The following is a 19,195-nucleotide window of genomic DNA, read 5'->3' as shown; positions in this document are numbered from 1 at the left end:
TGCCTTATTACCTCTTTAATGGCTTCTTCATCAGGTCTTTGCAGGTCTGGGTCATCTGCATTCATGACCTCCTTGGGAACCAGGTCAGTATACTTGCTATAAATGACCTAAAACGTTCAAACACAAGCAGGCTCAAGAAAAGCAGAGAATGAAAAGAAGCAACCTCATTAAATCATTTCAGAAGTCAGCACACTCATAAATTTAGGACACAGATTTTGTCTTTTAGATTTTAAAACCAAGGAAGCTTAAAATATATACACAAATTACTGCCCTGGCTATATAAGTTAATAATTTTCCTTTGACCTCATGTATTTAAATTATTCGAGATCTTCTAATCAAGTCAGTATCCAAATAAATTGTGCCAACAAAATCTTATGCATCAGTGATCCCTATTTTTGAGGCTAAGACTTGAAATTAATGATGATATAAATTGCCTATAGTACCATTATCCTGGATTACAAGCTCATCAGAATTTAAGTCAGGTTTCCAAATAATTTCTAAATTCACTGGGCCTAGAAAATTTCATTGACCTCACCCTACTTATAATGTTTGTCTTTTCTGGCATCAACTCTATTCACAGACTAAGAAAATGAACATGTGCCATGGTCAAAAAAACCAGAATACTTCCTTCTGTGGGAAAAAAAAAAGGAAAAACAAAACATAGTCTATTTACACAGCTTATTTTACACTCGTTACCTAAACTTAGGATGACTATTGTTTCTATTGGGCTCACCATGTTTCTATGAGGCTGACGCTGATGTGGTAGAACCGCAACAAAGAGTATTACTTACTTTTGTGTCCATCTATATTTTTTGAATACTTTCATAAAAACTTACATGACAGACTATAGAAAAAAAGAGGTACTGGAAATTCAGCAAATAAACAGCATTCTAGATTTTGCTGCTTGAGTCAGGAATTTTTGATACACATAAAGAAAGAATAACTGATGAATATGAAATAAAACCAAATTCCCAGGTACTTAAGACCTTCAAAAATTACTACTATGAGCCAAAGTCTTATACCAACAACTGTATTCTACATGACATTCTTACAAATAGCTTAAACGAGGGGTGCCTGGGTGGCTCAGTTGGTTAAGCATCTGACTCTTGATTTCAGTTCATTTCATGATCTCAGAGTGGTGAGATCAATCCCCGTGTGAGGCTCCAAGCTCAGTGCGGAGTCTGCTTGCCACCCCCTTCCTCCCTGCCCTCCACTTCTACTCGCAATCTCTCTCTCTCTCTCTCTCTCATAAATGCAGGCTATTCTTAATTCTTATTCCAAACAACAGAGCAAAAAATACTTCCTGGCCTATATGACCTGACCTGGCTTTGTCTACAGCTTTAATCTCCCCCTGTACCTCTCACTTCCTCATTCATTATGCTTCAATCACATTAGTTCTTCCTGTTTTTTTTTAACACAGCATGCTTTTCCCCTGAATTCTGGGCCTTAAAAGTGGTGTTCCTCGTTCTTCATGTGAGTTCTCAAGCTGGGACACTCAGTTCAAAGGCCATGAATGCACTGATGAGGCCTCTCCTGACGACTCTTGATAAAGCAGCAACCCCTCCCCATCCCATCACTCAGTGTCACAGCACTCTGATTACTGTCTTCAAAGCACTGCTCAGAGTATGAAATTATTTTCCACTTTACTTGCTCATCTGTATCTCTATTAACATAATAATAATAGCTAAAACTTATTAAGCACTTATTTTGTGCCACTATTCTTTTACTTTATATATATTAACTACCTGAATTTTTCTCTCAGCCCTGAGGTTATGTACAATGATTATACCTATGTTACCAATGAGCAATCTCTTATTCATTCAAGTATCTCCAGGGCTTGTAACAATGCCTGGTCCACAGGAGGCATTCAAGTCAACGTTTTTTGTACAAATTAATGAATATAAGAATTTTAGAGATGCTCATTTCTATGCTAAAGGTGATGATACTGTAGGCCCCGCAGAATGTTCTCTATCCCAGAAAAAAAAATCTCATGACTTACAGAGAACTCTCTAGCTTGTTTTTCTCAGGAATGAGACAAAGGATCAGGCAAGAAAGTATATATAGTTTACCACAAAACATGACCACTGATAGGTGAGCTGCTAGTGTCACTAACCTCTCAGTGTTAATTTGGAAGGAACCTGAAAGTCACTCTGGGGACAACAGTGAGGCTCAGTACAGTAAGATCACACAGCTACTAACTGACCTCGAAAGTCTTACTTCTTTTCAAGACTGAAAAATCTATACCACATCAGTTTAACATTATATAACAGTACTCTAGAAAATAATATCTAGACTATGAAGAGTTAATTACTTTTACCCAGCAATCATACAGGAAGGGATTCCAAGTAAATGGCTCCCTGGTAGACATACACACTCAACACAAAGTCTCAATAGTAATTTAGCATACAAGAGCCATTTGCTGCTTCTTATTTGGGTATTCCAAAGTTAATAACCCTTTAAATGAGCATCAGTAAGATTCTAGCATCTCAAAAGCTGAATGAAGGACGTCTGAAGAGCAAGATTCCTCCATGGTGATTAACTATAAAACCCCAAATTTTTATTGCTTGAGAACTAAATGTGCTAAAGAAATTCAGTATATCCCAGGAGGCAAAGGGGCTAGGGAGGGTTATCTGAAAAATACAATATATTCTAGAAGGTATGAGGAGCATAAATGAGCTGTGTGAACAAGACAAAGCCATAAGTCATCTGTGAAACTTTTTTTTATTACTGAAAACGGGCAAAGGACTGGACTGACCCGACAGGATAAATGTGTCAACATATTCAACACTTGGGGGTTAAAAAGGAAACACCATCTTTAGACTTAACTTGTTTGTGAAATCATATGAACAAGGCAAATACAATTTATCCTGGGGTCAGTTTAAAGTTGCTGTGAGTTGTTTTTTTGGGGGGAAGAAGGGGTTGAAGGCATTCTTTTAGGTACTATCATGTATGTAACATTTCCCACAGAACTATTTCAGAAGGAAAAATGTAAACATCAAGGCCTTTTATTTTAAGATTTATCACTCAAGTCACAATCGGGGAAAAAAAAAGGATTTAGTTCTATCAAAATTTAATTTAAAAAATGTTTTTCCCTACCAATTTTGTATTACTATAAGTCTTGTGTATACAGTATTTATTTTACATGTAGAGAGATCTATGGCCTTAGACTTGCCCTAGAATACTATCCCTTGCTATCTTGCCTTTTTTCTTAATCTCTTATACCTAGGGCTAGCATTTACCATTCTTGACCTTTCACTATTAATATTTCAGTGAGAACTCTCATGTTTCTGAAGAAAACGAGATCCTTCTGATATAAATCAGAAATCTTTGCACTCTAAAACAAAGTCAATAATCCAATAAGCTGTTTTCATCCTATGCCAAAGACTCTGAACATCAGCCTCCTGAATGATAATGAATTTTTAAAGCCCCATTTTAAAGCCACATTTAGTAGCCAAAACAGGAAAATTGGTGGTTTTAAAATAGGGCACTGCTGCCACCTCCAAGGCACTACAGGCATTTAATAGGTAGTGGCAGTAATGTTAAACATTATACAATGCCCAAGACAGTCCCAAACAATCAAGAAGTGTCCCCTCCTCCATATCCATTTGCAAACATGTACTCAGTTAATGTTGAATTATTACATGCATTCAAAAACTTCATGCATTAACCCATCCACTTTTTAAAAAATTAAAATACTTATTAAAATTTGTGTAAGAAGCTCAAATGTATATTCCAGGGCATAAAGTCCAGCAAGGAAGCATATCCACCAGGAACAATGTTAGAACAGTCCAGACAGCCACTCTATTCACTATCCTCCTTCTGAATTAATTCAGTGCCCTGCTCATTCTGTTAAAAAAAATCTTCATTGTGTGTGGGTGTGTGTTTAAAAACTGTTTTTAGAGTTTTAGGTTCACAGCAAAATTAACAGTAAGGTACAGAGAATTCCTATATACGTCCTGTCCCGACACATGCACAGCTTCCTCCCTTAGGATTAGGACTGGGGTTCGGTTATGGACATTGGGGAGGGTATGTGCTATGGTGAGTGCTGTGAAGTGTGTAAACCTGGCGATTCACAGACCTGTACCCCTGGGGCTAATAATACATTATATGTTAATAAAAAAAGAATGGATTAGGGTTAGGGTCAGGGTTGAACCTCTGAGTGGTACCTCTGTAGAATATTAGTTCTGGATTCATCTGTAATGGCTACATTACAGACAAACATGTACAAAGGAATATTATTTTAGAGACCTTTTTGGGCAGAATACAGAAATCTAAAAATAAACAGTTCTAACACTTTTAACACTCTAACTCCATTCTACTTTCAAACCAAAATAATCACCAACATACATGGTTGTTAGAGAAAGAAAAAAGAAAGAAAGAAAACAAACTTTCAGACATTCTCTGGGCATCAGAAAATTTGTGGTTTCCAATATTGAAAGTTAATGCAAAATTGGGCTAAAATGGTAAACATTCAAAATTATCAACCTGCCAATACCAAACTGTTGTCCTAAAGTGTTGCCTTTTCCCAACCAATGAGAGGAGAGGCAGTCCATACCAATAAAGAATAGCGATTATTCCAAAGAATGAGAGATGTGTCAAAACAAAGGCAGCTAAAGCCCAATGAAGGCCTCCATGGCACAGGGACATTGTGTGTCCTGCTGTATAGAGACATATTTCTTCCTTTTGCAGGAATGAACTATGCTTCCCTACTGGCTCTGTTATTCAATGAAAACTGCTATCATTTCTCCAAGAATCACTGACAAATGTCTGTGTGCCAAGCTATCAGGCACTAAGGTGACAAAGAGGAATCCTGAAGATATATTTTCTGTCTTCATAGAGCTTATAGTCAAATGACATAGATAGTGGTGAATGGTTAAGTAAAGCAAAAGATGATGACTGCTATGATAAACACAGGGAAGAGGAAGAAAAGAAACCCTATTTAGCCAAAGAAGATTAGGAGGAGTACCCTGAAACAGTGAAGAGCGAGCTGCAGTTTGAAAGCAATAGAATTTCATCAAAGAATATGGGGAGGGCTTTTCCATACATAGGAGGGCATCCATGGGAAGTTCCCATGGTAAGAGAGAATGCACCATATTAGGGGAGCTGCCAGTAGTTCCTCAGAGCAGATCTTCAAAGAAAATGCCTGAAAGCTTTTTCTTCTTCTTTTTTTTTTAAAGACTAAAAAAAAATTTTAAGACATCTCTACATCCAATGTGGGGGCTCGAACTCACAACCCCAAGATCAACAGTCACATGCTCCACTGACTGAGCTAGCTGGGCACCATGAAAGTTTTTTCTTCTTTAACAACCACTCAAAGTGGTGATTACTTTGTACTGAAAATAAAGAGAATGGCTAAAACTGGACTTTTTTACTTTTGGATTTCAGTGTTCTGGTCATGAGAGTTGAGACTAGGTTAGAAAGGTAAGGAGGGGGTCAAGTGTGCCATAAGGAGATTGGCTGGTTACCCTTAAGGTCGTGGAAAGATTATAAGTGTGCACACTTGTGCATGTGTGTATGTGGAAGAGAGAGAGAGAGAAGGCCAAACAAATAAATAAGGATGAATTTGTTTTCCTAGGTAGGCAAAACAAATGCCAAGGAGATGGGTTCAGACTCTGCTGTGGTAAATAAAGCAAGAAACAATAAGGGCCTGAATTAAGTAGCAGAGAAGGGTACATAGTTGAGAAGTCTTAAGAAGATAAATCACGGTGACTAAACAGATGGAGAGCCGAAGGGAAACAAAATAAAATGGAATGTGTTCGGCAAAGTCTTTTTAGAGAACACATAGCTTTATGTGTCACATCTGACATCTGAATATCCTTTGACCCAGTAAGTCCACTAAGAATCTATTTTACACAAATATTCATGTCCAAAAGGTATTTGTACATGGATCTTACATAAAGTACTGTCTGAAAACTAAAGAATTAGAAACCAATGCTTTTTTTTTTTAAACCACCAATGCTTAAAAATAAAAATATAAACCCAAGCACACCACGGAATTCTATATAGACTTTTACTTATTTTTTATTTTTTTAAAGATTTTATTTATTTGAGAGAGAGAGAGATCATAAGCAGGCAGAGAGGCAGGCAGAGAGAGAGAGCGGGGAAGCAGGCTCCCCGCTGAGCAGAGAGCCCGATGCGGGGCTCGATCCCAGGACCCTAAGATCATGACCTGAGCCAAAGGCAGAGGCTTAACCCACTGAGCCACCCAGGCACCCTTTTATATAGATTTTTAAAAAATAAAACAGAGCAGGGTACCTGGGTGGGTCAGCGGTTAAGCCTCTGACTCTTGGTTTTGGCTCAGGTCATGATATTGAGTACCATGTCAGGCTCTGTGCTCAGTGCTGAGTATGCTTGAGATTCTCTCCCTCCTTCTGCTCCTCCCCTACACATGAACACACTTTCTTCCTAAAATAAACAAATCTTAAAAAAAAAAAAAAAAAACTAAAGCAGACCTATATATACTAATAAAAATCTTTAAAACATATTAAGTAAAAAAAGCAAGTCTATGAAAGTTATGAATATTAAAATCTCATTCATGTTTAAAAAAAAAGATGTTTGTGTGTGTGTATGTAAAGTGGGAATATGTATACATCAATGTCTAAATCCACAACAAAGATCTGGAAGTATGTATATCATTAGAGTAACAGTATTTACCTCCATGAAGTAAAGTGGGAGAAGTAGGCAGAACTTTATATACATACTTATGTACTGTTGATATCTTCTACAGTAAGAACTTATTATTAGTGTATTTTTAAAAAATCAATAAAATAATGGGGGAGAAAGAACTCCCAGACTTTTAGCATAGTCAATCAGAAGATGTCACTGCCAGTGGCTGAGTCAGAGAATAAGAGAAGGTAGATTAAGTGGAAAATTACACACTTAATTGGGTTTGATGAGCTTTGGGAAAATCTAATAGATCTGCTGTCGCAGGCACTAAAATATAAGGACCTGGAGCCCAGAAGAGAAAACTGGGCTGGAGACACAGATCCAACAGTCATCAAACTAAGTGGCAATTTTAGCCAAGGGAATAAATTAGATTAGTCAAAGAAATGGTGTTGTGAGAAACAAAGTCTTAGAGACCTTTGCCAGAGTTTATCTCTGCAGACTGGCTGAGATGAGGCTCTATTACAGTGAAATGAAGAATGAAAGAAAGTGAAGAAGTAGAACAGGTTAACAACAAGCAAAAAGCTTGAAGGAAAGTGAAGAAAACTAGGTGCAAATTTGGTGGTAGTTAAAGGGAGTCCTGAGGGTAGTCAGAGAAAAATTTTCTTACAAAAGATGAGATAAGAAAAACAAGCATATTTAAAAAGCTCACAGGGGGCGCCAGGGTGGCTCAGTGGGTTAAGCCTCTGCCTTTGGGTCAGGTCATGGTCTCAGGGTCCTGGGATCGAGCCCCGCACCGGGCTCTCTGCTCAGCAGAGACTGCTCCCCTCCCGCCCACCCGCCTGCCTCTCTGCCTACTTGTGACCTCTGTCTCTCTGTCAAATAAATAAATAAAATCTTAAAAAAAAAATAAATAAAAGCTCACAGGAAGGAGCCAATAGAGGAGGGGAGGTGAAAGTCATGGTTAAGAAGAATAAAGAAAAAGTGAAGTTGTAAAGAAGAGGTTAAGGAATGAGATCCAGGACACACGAGAGCACACCTGGCAAGATTAGGTTTAGATATAAGAGCTTTCTTAGAGAGACAAAAGGAAACATCAAGAGAGAAAGCCAGGATAAAGAAAGTGGACAATTTTCTTCCACTAGTCTTTGTACACAAACAGATGTCACCTAGCCACCTGTTAAGCTGAGAGATGGAGAAGAAAAGGAGTTAAGAGCTTGGAGGAACACCAAGGGAGCCCAGTTGAAACCTAAGACACAGACGTGCATGACAGTGTAACTGTTTTCCCTAAGAACTCAGGAGTTCTTGATGCAGGAGCAGAGGATGGGTTGTCATCAGTGTTACTTTAGAAGGTAAAATGAAAATGTTTCCAGGACAGTGAGACAAAGGGCAGGTACTGAAGGTTCTCAAGTATTTTTCCCAATATATTCAATTCTAAAGAGATCTCTACCTTTATGTGGAGCACTTATTTACAAGGGAAAAAACTAGGTCTTCTTAAAAACAGTTCCTTGGCTCTGAGTGTAGCTGCTCTGTGATGAGATTATTTTAAGTAAATTTTATTTTTGGTCTTTGGATTACTTTGTAAGCAGGGCCATCATAAATCTAGATAGCAAGTGCCAGTTTTATACTTAAGGAGAAAAAAGTTAGTGTAATTCAAATGAACCCTTAAAATAATCAGATATCTATGTAAGTACTTTGTAAGTACACGAGAAAGAATCAGAAGACTATACACAAAATCTAAATTTTCACTTTTTTGCGGGGGCTGGAATTGTAGATTTTGAACAAATTTCTAGTATTTAAAAAATGTTAATACTATAAAAGAGCTTTAAACAATAAAAATTTAACAATTTCAAATTGTTTTTAAAATGTTAAACAAATAGATGAAAACCTTAAATATATATAAGTTTTCATCGATTTGGGAGACTTTATAGGAAAAAGTCATTGTTTTAACATATTGCTACTGCAATATATTGCAATAATTTATTGTTCATATTGTTATGAAGTCCTATCTTCAGTTAGCCTAAGCATATTTCATTGCTACTTTTTTTTTTTTTTTAACTGTGAGAGAGAGTGAGACTGCATGAGCAAGGGGAGGGGCAGAGGGAGAGGGAGAGACAGAGAGCGAGCATCCTCAAGCAGACTCCCCATTGAGCGTGGAGCCCAACACGGGGCTTGATCCCAGGACCCCGAGATCATGACCTGAGCTGAAATCAAGCTTAACCAACTGAGTCACCCAGGTGCCCCTCATTGCTAATTTTTATAAAACTAAATGGCCAGATATGTATCATTTATACAGTATAAAATAAAAACAAACAAAAAAAACCTCTTCAAAAAGTATCTATCACTGAGAGGATTACCTTGTCTTTTGACTGTCCTTGCCGAGCAATTGCATCATATTTAATTTTTCCTTCAGCATCCACTTGAATGGCCAGTGCATTTGACATTTTTTTCTTTCGCCCCATATCCAGTGGATACTGGGCCACATGGATCTCTGGAAAAGCACCTCCATCTCCAAAATCCTGTATATTAAAAAGAAAGGAAGTAAGAATATTTAATCGTAATTTCAGATTCAAGATACATTCATTCATTCCACAATCATTGAGACGTTGTTATGCTAGATGCAAGAGATATAGCAATAAAGAAAACAGAGGTCCTTGGTCTTGTACATTGTATATTCTAGTGGGCAAAGATTTTTATAAAAAGCCTAATCTTTGGCTTGTGATAATGCTTTGAAAATATAATGTGACTGCAAGGACAGGCTACTTTCAATAGGGCAGTAGGGATGGCCTTTGTGAAGAAGTAACGTGAGATATAACCTGAATAATGAGAAATCAGGCATAAGAAGATCTAAGGGAAGCACTTTCTAGGCAGAGCAAATAGCGTGAAGGCCTTGCTGCAAGAATGAACTTGGAATGTTCTAGGAAAGAAGTCCCAATGTGGGGCTGAAGCCTGCTGTGGATAGAGAAGACACACAGGTGATAAGCTTGCATGGGTAGAAAAACACCAGATCATGAAAGGGCTTCTAAACCACGGCAACGAATCTGGATTTTTATATATTTACAATACATTAAGAAATTAAGCCGAGTGTTTAGGACAAGGAAAAAATTTTTAGTTTTAGCATATATAATTTTCTTAGTAACCATTTAAGCTACAATGGGACAGAAATGTAAAGAATTTTTTTTTGAATCAGATTTTAATACCAGATTGATTCATGTTCCATGAGAAGCAAATAAAGAGAATAGGAAAGCCCCAGAAATGAGTTCACCACATTTCTAATGGTGACTGTATACAATTATTTAGAAGAGAGGATGAAGACTTCTAAAGTAGAACAAGCTAAGTAAAGCCTGTTTTAAAGATTTTTTTAAAAAATTTATTCCTAAGAGACAGTGACAGAGAGACAGAAAGAGAGGCCAAGGCAGAGGGAGAAGCAGGCTCTGTGGAATAGGGAGCCCGATGTGGGACTCGATCCTAGGACCCTGGGATCATGACCTGAGCTGAAGGCAGATGCTTAAAGAACTGAGCCCCCAGGCGCCCTGAAGTAAAGCCTTTTGATGAAGTTTAGCATTACCAAAAAAGGTAGCTCACCAAATAAGCAAAGAAATAGTAAATATAATTTTTAAATAATTTTGTTAAATTTAGTAATATTTGCTTAGGACCTTATCACAACGTACAAAATATAATCCACACGTCTTTAATTCTTTTTTAAAAATCTTTTTTTTTTCTTAAGATTTTTATTTATTTATTTGACAGAGAGAGGGAGAGAGAGAGATCACTAGTAGGCAGAGAGGCAGGCAGAGAGAGAGGGGAAGCAGGCTCCCCACTGAGCAGAGAGCCCGATGCAGGCCTGGATCCCAGGACTCTGAGATCGTGACCCAAGCCGAAGGCAGAGGCTTAACCCTCTGAACCGCCCAGGCACCCTCTTCTTTTTTATTTTTTTAAGACTTTATTTATTTATTTGACAGAGAGAGACACAGCAAGAGAGGCAACACAAGTAGGGGGAGTGGAAGAGGGAGAATCGGGCTTCCTGCTAAGCAGGGAGCCTGATGTGGGGTTTGATCCCAGGACCCTGGGATCACGCTTGAGCCAAAGGCAGACACTTAAGGTCTGAGCCACCTAGGCGTACCTACACTCATTTAATTCTTGTATTTCTTCAGCATCTCATATTTTCACATGGAAAAAATTCAAGTTTAACAAAGTTAAGTGATTTTCCCAAGATGTCATAGCTAGCATATGCAGGACCTGAACTCAGATCTTTTGACTCCAAAAAACTTCGTGTTTTCTACTGAACTAAAATTCCCTTCTTTTAGTTCAAAAAAGGGCAAGTCAGTACTACTAAAAAATGATAGAAAAAATATTTTTTTCAATTTTTATTTAAATTCTAGCTAGTTAACATACAGTGCAATACTAATTTCAGGAGTATTACTCAGGGATTCATCACTTACATACAAGATAGGAAAAAATATTAAAATCAAACACTTAGAGGAGGTTTGACAAAAAAAAACCTTATGAAAATGACAACTTTAAAAAAAAAGATTTTATTTATTTATTTGACACAGTGAGAGAGAACACACGTAGGGGGAGAGGCAGGCAGAGGGAGAGGGAGAAGCAGGCTCCCCACTGAGCAAGGAGCCTGATGTGGGGCTTAATCCCAGGACCTTGGGATCATGACCTGAGCCAAAGGCAGATGCTTAACCAACTGACCACCCAGGTGTCCCAAAAATAACAACTTTTATAAGAGCTTCTCCTTCAAGAAATATTCCATTAGATCTTGAATATGTGATTTCCTAGGTACAATATGATGATCTGCTGAAGAAAAATTCTGACATTTTTAAAAACAAACAAACAATAAAGCTTAGAGAGACATTTTCTTATAAACTGGGCAGAAAATTGTTACAGCATTCCCAAGAAAGGTGCTACCTGTACCCAGGCCATCACTGTGACACATGCTCAGATTTGCTGGGGTTCTTGAACTATAATAAGCACTTCAGAACTGTGGATGTGGCATTATGCAGTCATTAAGCTTGCCAGAAAATCATAGCTTTTACTTTGAAAACTAGAACAAAATGCTTTCTCCATAGAACGTTCACTCCCCTACAAAAGTATTCACAGTATTTCCAGATTAGCTGGCCATTTTGGTTTGATTTTCAAATAAACTGTTCTGTTCCACCAGGATATATGAAAGCTTTTGTCAAGTAAGATTTTAAAAAGTTAATAGTCCCTGAATGTCATAATGCTGAAATGGAAATAAGGATGAGATTTCTGTTGTACGTAAAATGATGCCTGCCACCCCCTGCCCTATGATCTGTTGAGAGGCAAACAAAGAATATCCAGCATCCCTCCAAAGAGATGCACTATCCTTCTCTGATAATGTGATAATGCCAATCACTACCTTTTTGCCCCAGATAAGAGGGCATTATAACCTCCTTGATAATCTTTTATTTTGCCCTGCTTCTCACAAATTATACCATCAGTGAAAACAAAAGCAATAACAACAATCCCATAGTAATTTTAGTAAGACTGGCCTTCACATATTAGAATTAATAAGGTCTAGAGGAGAGCTGAGGAAAAAAAAACAAGGACATTTTTTTAGAAGACATGATCTAGTTGGGAGTTTGTCTTCAAGGCTCTATAGAGTGTTCTGGTAGGTAGGGGGGGATGCTAATCATGGGAGAGACTGAGAATACAGATGGCATCTTGTTGGGTGCGAAGCAACAAATTTCAGTCCAATGAATACTTAGTTTACTAGGATCACCCCTTGGAGACATACAAAAAAAGGCAAGGGCTCATGCCCTCCACATTTGTTAGGTAAAAATCACAACAGAATAGAATGTAACAAATTCCATAAAATGAAAGTATGTGGGTACAAAAATGAATGGTGTAAGAACAGAGAGTTTTAATAGGGCAGGGACATTCCTTGGGAAGTGGAGGGAGAAAATTTGTAGGAGTCAGAAGGAATATTGAGAGATGGAGAAGAAAAAGGCTTGATCAAAGAGGAAGTGGTCTTGGGGAAGCAAAACTTAAGTCTCAAATATTTGCTTTTCTTCCTAAATGAAAAAGGTGGTCAAGCATGGGAATTCTGCCCTGGAATCAGGGAAAAGGAATATGTACTGAACTGTAGTACAGGACACAGAGTAACTGAGAGGACAGGTACTGCCAAAGAAGTTTGTTTTCTGGGAACAAGCTAGAGATTTAAAAAGATCTTTCCAATTTTCTTCTTTCTCCCTCACTGCCTCCAAACCAACCAACAAATTCTCTTATACCTTCTAAAAAATGTATCTAATCCATATATTAGACCTATATAAACATTCTCAAACTGAAGACAAGAAAACAAATGAAGAGAGGTCAGGATCTGCCCAGGATCCCACAAACAGTAAGCAGCACAGGTATGGCGCAAAACACTTACTTTTATTTATTCTTTTAAACTTCTTGCCAGTGCTCTTGCCACTATACTTAATGGGAAGAAAATCAGAAAAAGATATACTGCTGGAGTTTTCCCCAGAGGAAGGCTATCTCTGCAGGGTAAAGTAGCATTGTGCATTCAAGGAGAAGGGAGGGAAAGGCACCTGAACAAGAACTTGTTCTTCCATTTTCTCCTCCCATTATTTTCCATATGCGGTAGTTGCTATATTTATAGAGGATATGTTAGTTTCTTTTGTACAAGTTTAATAGTTGGACATAAGAAGACACATAAGCAGGTACAATTCTCTTGTGATCACAAAGCAGTGATAATAAGCAAGAAGAAAAAGATCAATGCCCTAAGGGGAGTATATGTCTTACGAACTCACAACCAGGATTTCTAGCATATTGGCATTCATATGCAGAAGTTCTACGGTTTAAATTTTTCTACAAGGGTCAGCACAATTACTTACCTCTAATAACCGAGGTATCCAGCCCTTCCGGTACCCGTATGGGGGAGGTTCTCTTCGGGAGGAGACCAGTGAGGTCTGTCGTGATCTCTGGGATCTTGCCTTTTCTTCAGCCTCAAGCTGGTCCTGAGATAGCTGAGTAGGTGCAGGTAAAAAGCTATAAGCAAAGATGATAAAAGTCAGAATTTTAAAAAAATTCTTACATTTGATCATTGTAATTTGGCCATCAGAGACTTTTACCATAATATCTTTTACCTTGAGCAGAAGGTCAAACATTTCAATGATTTATGGCAGTATGAAATATCAGTCATTTTATTTTGTCTGGTAAGAAATAAGTACTTGGAGACATACAATAAAAAACGTTTGACTAGGTGCCCAGAATAAAAGAATTAACAGATAATTCATGTAATAGATAAACTACTGAGTCTTTATACTTCGACATTTCCTTTCCTATAACAAGCAAGGAAGCATCCTCAATTACCCAGGGGATAAATCCCCAGTATATGGTTGCCTTAGTGTTTTTACTATTTTCGGAGTCCTTATTTTTTTAACTGGTTTACTTTTAAGCTTCTTACTGTTAACATTTTAGTGTCAATACAAAAAAAATAAGGATCAACACTGAATGTAACAAAGAGATGGATAAAGGAAATACAAGTTGCATATTTAAGTGTGTTTTCCCAAAAGTATCTAGTTTAGAAGGCAATTTAACAGTTAAGAGGTCAAAGATTCAAAGCAGAAATTCTAAAGATGTAGTTTGTTATTCTTTAATCAAAGTAGCCTTTCTACCAAACAGTTCTTTGCAACTCTGTAGTATGATAAATATTATTAGCGATACCCCAAAGTACCATAAAAGGATCCCAATAAATGAATACATTTAATGGAAAAGTTAAGGTTTCTTCATGATTCTTGGCTAGTAAGTGTATCTGAGTACACGACAGAACTTATTTATTCAAAATACTGATCACTTGGGTGCAGGTACTGTGCTAGGTAGGCAATGAGACTATAAACTGAGAAAGACAGGTTACAGTTTTGCAGAGGAGAGACAATCCCTCATACAAATCCATAATTACAAATTCTATTAAATGACGAAGGAAGAGTACAGAGTGCTAATGACAACATATATAAGAGGGATCTAATCCGATCTAGAGAGTTGAGTACTGTGATGGTTAAGAGCCCAGAGTTCAAATCCTACCTATGTCAGGTAGTAACCCAAATAAGTTACCTACCTCTCTGAACCTGTCTTCTAATCTGTAGAGAGATCGAAAGACTACCTACCTCAGAGAGTTGCTCTAAGTACTAAATGAGAAAATCTATGAACCCCTTGGCACAGTGTCTAAATACCATTCAATACATATTTGTTTATTCAGAGCTCCCCAACTTGGGTTAGTTGCCCCCACCCATCCTCCTACAAGACTCCCTATGTACCACTACTAAAACATCCACCTTACTTTATCAGAATCATCTATTCATTTACCTTTCTTTTTCTCACTAGACTGAGCAACTTGCAGGAATCATGCCCTCTGCATCTTTCATCCCTAACTCTCCAGGCATTGTCTAGCTCACAGCAAGGGCTACTTAAATGTTTGTAGGAGAACTAAATTCATGCTGCCCTTCGCATTTACCATCTTTGTGTCACTACAACGGACCTCAACCATCTCAAGATCTTCACATTTGCTATTCCATCTGCCATAAAATATTCTATTTATTTAAGAACATTCTTTCCTGGGGTGACTGGGTGGCTCAGTCAGTTAAGCTGCTGCCTTTGGCTCAGGTCACGATCCTAGGGTCCTGGGATCGAGCCCTGCATCAGGCTCCCTGCTTGGTGGAGAGCCTGCTTCTCCCTCTCCCTCTGCCTGGTGCTCTGCCTACTTGTGCTCTATCTCTCTGTCAAATAAATAAATACAATATTTTAAAAAAAGAACATTCTTTCCTATATTGCTTTTATAGAACACTTTGCCCCAGTTCATTCATTCATTCATTTTATTATTTTTTAAAAATTATTTTTATTAACATATAATGTATTATTTGCCCCAGGGGTACAGGTCTGTGAATCATCAGGCTTACACATTTCACAGCACTCACCATAGCACATACCCTCCCCAATGTCCATAACCCAACCACCCTCTCCCTACCCCCCACCCCCAGCAACCCTCAGTTTGTTTTGTGAGATTAAGAGTCTCTTATGGTTCTTCCCTGTCCCAATCCCATCTTGTTCATTCATTCATTTTTAAAGATTTTAATGAGTAATCTCTATACCCAATATGGGGCTTGAACTTACAACCCCAAGATCAACACTCACGTGCTCTACTGACTAAGCCAGCCGGGGGCCCCCATCCTAGATCTTTTAGTCTTTCCTTCTTAGCATTCATGTCTCTTCTCAATTATACCTGCCTCCAGCTGTTTTCTGACCACCTCATCCAAAACAGCACTCCACCCCACACACTGGAGTCACTCTGTCCTTTTATCTTTATCTTATTCCTAGTAATTACTATCTGAAATTGTGTTTTTTTTTTTAAGATTTTATTTATCTTTTTTGTCAGGAAGAGAGAGAAAAAAAGGAGGGGAGTGGCAGGCAGAGGGAGAAGCACACTCGTAGCTGTGCAAGGAGCCTGATGCGGGACTCAATCCTAGGACTCTGGGATAATGACCCGAACAGAAGGCGGCCACTTAACTGAGGCACCCAGGTGCCTTGAAATTGTATTATTGATTTGTTTACACACACACACACACACACACACACACACACCCCTATATAGTCTATTTCCTAAAATCTAAGCGCTTTGAAAAAAAAGGAGTTTGCTCAACTGATTTAATACTGTAAAACCAGCACGAGAATAGTGTCTGGCACATGGCAGACCTTGGACAAATACTAACTGAATGATGGATGAACGGATGGATGAATGGAGTCAAAAGTTTTGAGCTTTTACCATAGTTATATTCAGTACACCGTGTATATCCAATACATAGGAGGGATACAAAGACGGTTACAAAGAAACCCAAATATTCACTTATTTTCTCTTTTCTTTACCTTTTGCTGGAAGAACTGGTTACTAGTATGATAAAAAGGCAGGCAGCCTACAAAAGCAAAGAGTTCAGACAATCCACTAAACAGGTAACTTGGCCTGGATTAGGGTCTGAACATACTCTAGCCTTCCAGAGGGTCTTAATTGTGCTGTTCCTTGTAAAGGATGACATTCCCACAAAGAGGCACATTCCTGTGGTGGCAGGGTAGGGGCAAGGAGTACACAGTGGGCTGTAGGCTATATATACAAGCAGAAAGTCTACCTCAGTGGTTCTCAACTGGGGGGCAAAATAACTACAATGTAGGTATTTGACAGTGTCTGGAAACTTTATGATTGTCAAGACTTGGTGATAGGGAATGGAGAGCGGGCGTGGGGGGGGGGGGCTGCCACTGGCATCTAACGGATAGAGGCCAAAGATGCTGCTAAATATCTTACTATACATAGGACAGCCCCATTCCAGAATGAATTATCCAGTCCAAAACATCAACAGGGCCACTGTTGAGGCATCTTAGTCTACCCTTTTCCCTTCACCAAATAAAGCATATTAAACACAGGGGATATAATAAGATACATAACCCCAAATACACTTGAATTTAGAGACCTAAATCAGTATGACTTTAAATCTTTTGTAACAATAACTGGTGACACCAGTACTGTAACACATCAGTATGTCAAGTCCTTGCTGTTAACTAATCCTTGGTAGATCTTGGAGATAAATAACATTTCACTTGGAATTAATCAACCAGAACTCAACGAAATCAGAAAACTATGTAGTTCCCAAAGCTACACTCTGCCACTGCAATTTTAAGTACACAATACCCACAACATCTCTGTTATTTTTCCTGTGTCCTTTTCAAATTCCACCTTTTCCACAATACCTTTCCTCTTAACTCTGGTAATTTTTGCACTCAAATGTTTGCTGCTTGTAACATTTACTAAAGAAACCTCCCTAGTCCATTCAACTTAGTTTTCTAAAAGATTTTGTTTATTTATTTGAGAGAGAGGGAGAGGCAGAGGGAGAGAGAGAAAGAGACCCCCCACTAAACAGGGAGCCCAACGTGGGGCTCAATCCCACGACCAGAGCCGAAGGCAGATGCGTAACCAACTTAGCCGCCCAGTTGCCCCAGCCATTCAATTTATCTAATTCTTTTGCACTTAAGCTTAGTATTACACAAGTGAATATTCTGCGCTATTATTTCCTGTCTGTATGCCTTGTACCCCATCTTCCCTGCAAAGACTGTTAGATTTCTTTTTTTGTATACACACAATCCCTAGGATTGAGCAAGGCACTCAAAATGAATTCCCCCAAGAATTTTCTGAATAAAACATTTTGTGGGACTCATAACTGTCATCAGCCAGGAAAAATAAGTGTGAAGAGAATCAAGCGTGTTTAGGGAGCTCAAGCTCATGTCCTAAAACGATTACTTTCTTTACAACCACCCTTGACAATTCAACTTTTCCTGCTTGCATTCGCTGGGAAAGTTTTTCTACTTAGATGGGGCAACAAGGTCGCGCGGACTAGTAGGAGTTACGTAACCCTTCGGAATCTCCCAGTTAAACATCTTTTTCTCAAAGGCGGGACCACTTTACATGCGGTTACCAAGGCAACTAGGAACAGCAAAAATCTGAAGTGGTTCTATCTACGGAAGAAATTCTAAGGTCCAAAGTTAAAGTACGGAGCAGCGGCGCATTATTAGTAGACAGTGGTCACCACGGTGACTAATTTAAAAATCTCTGTTCAGTGCGCCCCCCCCCCCACTCTTTTTGTCAGGAATCCTTGTTTCGGGGCACAGGCGAGAGTTCGGCAGACACTCGGCGGTAAGCCGGGCAGTCGGCTCCCGCCGCTTCACTTCGGCCAAATAAACCACTGCCCTCCACACCCCCGCCGTGTCCGCCTGAGCCGTGGACCGGACGGAGCGCTCTCCACAACCCCATGATGCTCAAGCAAAAAACACGTGCGACTCCTTGGCATCTGAGGCCGGAGAACTATTCGCCACGCCGAGGCTTTCGGCCCTAGTGAGAGAACGAACTCAACCCGGGAAACAGCTCAGGAAAGACCCCAGCTTCGGTGAGGCCTAGTCGTCCGGGAGGCCGGCAGGAGGGCCTAGCCGTGGTCGCGGCCCACGTTGCTCTGCGTCCCGAGCCAGGTCAGTGCCCGGAGACAGTGGGCAGAGAAATGAAAAAGGTGGGTGCTCCCAGACCCTTCCGTATCGAGGACCCCCATCAACAACCCACCTGGTGAGCGCCATCTTCTTCCGCTTCTTCCAGCGCGAGCGACAGCACCGCGGGGCGGGTCTTTCCCCTAGATGAGGAGGGGAAAGGAAGAAGCCCGCGATACGCAGGCGCGTCGGCCGAAAGGCCTTCTGGGATTTGTAGTTCTTTGAACAAGAGTACGCTTCGATTCTGTCTTCATCAGACTGAGCGGTTATGAGATAAGGGCTTCAGTTAAGAAAGGCAGATGCATCCCTCGTACAGTGTGACAAAATAGGGCGTTCCCTAGGCAAAATAACGAAGGTGAGATGCCTTTTAAGATGCTTATTTTATTCCCCACTCAGTCTCATTCCCGGATTGTAGGGATCTCCAGTACAAGAGCAACGTTCAGTAAAAGGGTGACTGGGTTTTAAAACAACAGGAAATCGTGAGACTGTCGAATGGAGAGTTTGGGAACGCTCTAAAAACATTCACACACGAAACTTTTCTTTAAAC

General features: G+C 39.2%; 1 protein-coding gene across 1 annotated transcript in view; it reads right to left on the bottom strand.

Moving 5' to 3' along the window:
* Positions 1–18,772, bottom strand: part of SNW1 (SNW domain containing 1) — a 33,633-nt gene extending 14,861 nt beyond the window's left edge. Inside the window, exons 1-4 of the mRNA XM_080807636.1 lie at positions 18,725–18,772; positions 13,470–13,623; positions 8,958–9,119; positions 12–107 (exon numbers count right to left, since the gene is read on the bottom strand). Of these exons, the coding sequence (XP_080663762.1) occupies positions 12–107; positions 8,958–9,119; positions 13,470–13,623; positions 18,725–18,738 (426 nt within the window). The 5' untranslated portion in view covers positions 18,739–18,772. The remainder of the gene's footprint in view (positions 1–11; positions 108–8,957; positions 9,120–13,469; positions 13,624–18,724) is intronic.
* Between the last annotated feature and the right edge of the window lie 423 nt (positions 18,773–19,195).

Source organism: Martes martes (genome assembly GCF_963455335.1).
Source record: "Martes martes genome assembly, chromosome: 7".
NCBI lineage: Eukaryota > Metazoa > Chordata > Mammalia > Carnivora > Mustelidae > Martes > Martes martes.
This window is presented reverse-complemented; position numbering and strand designations above follow the sequence as displayed.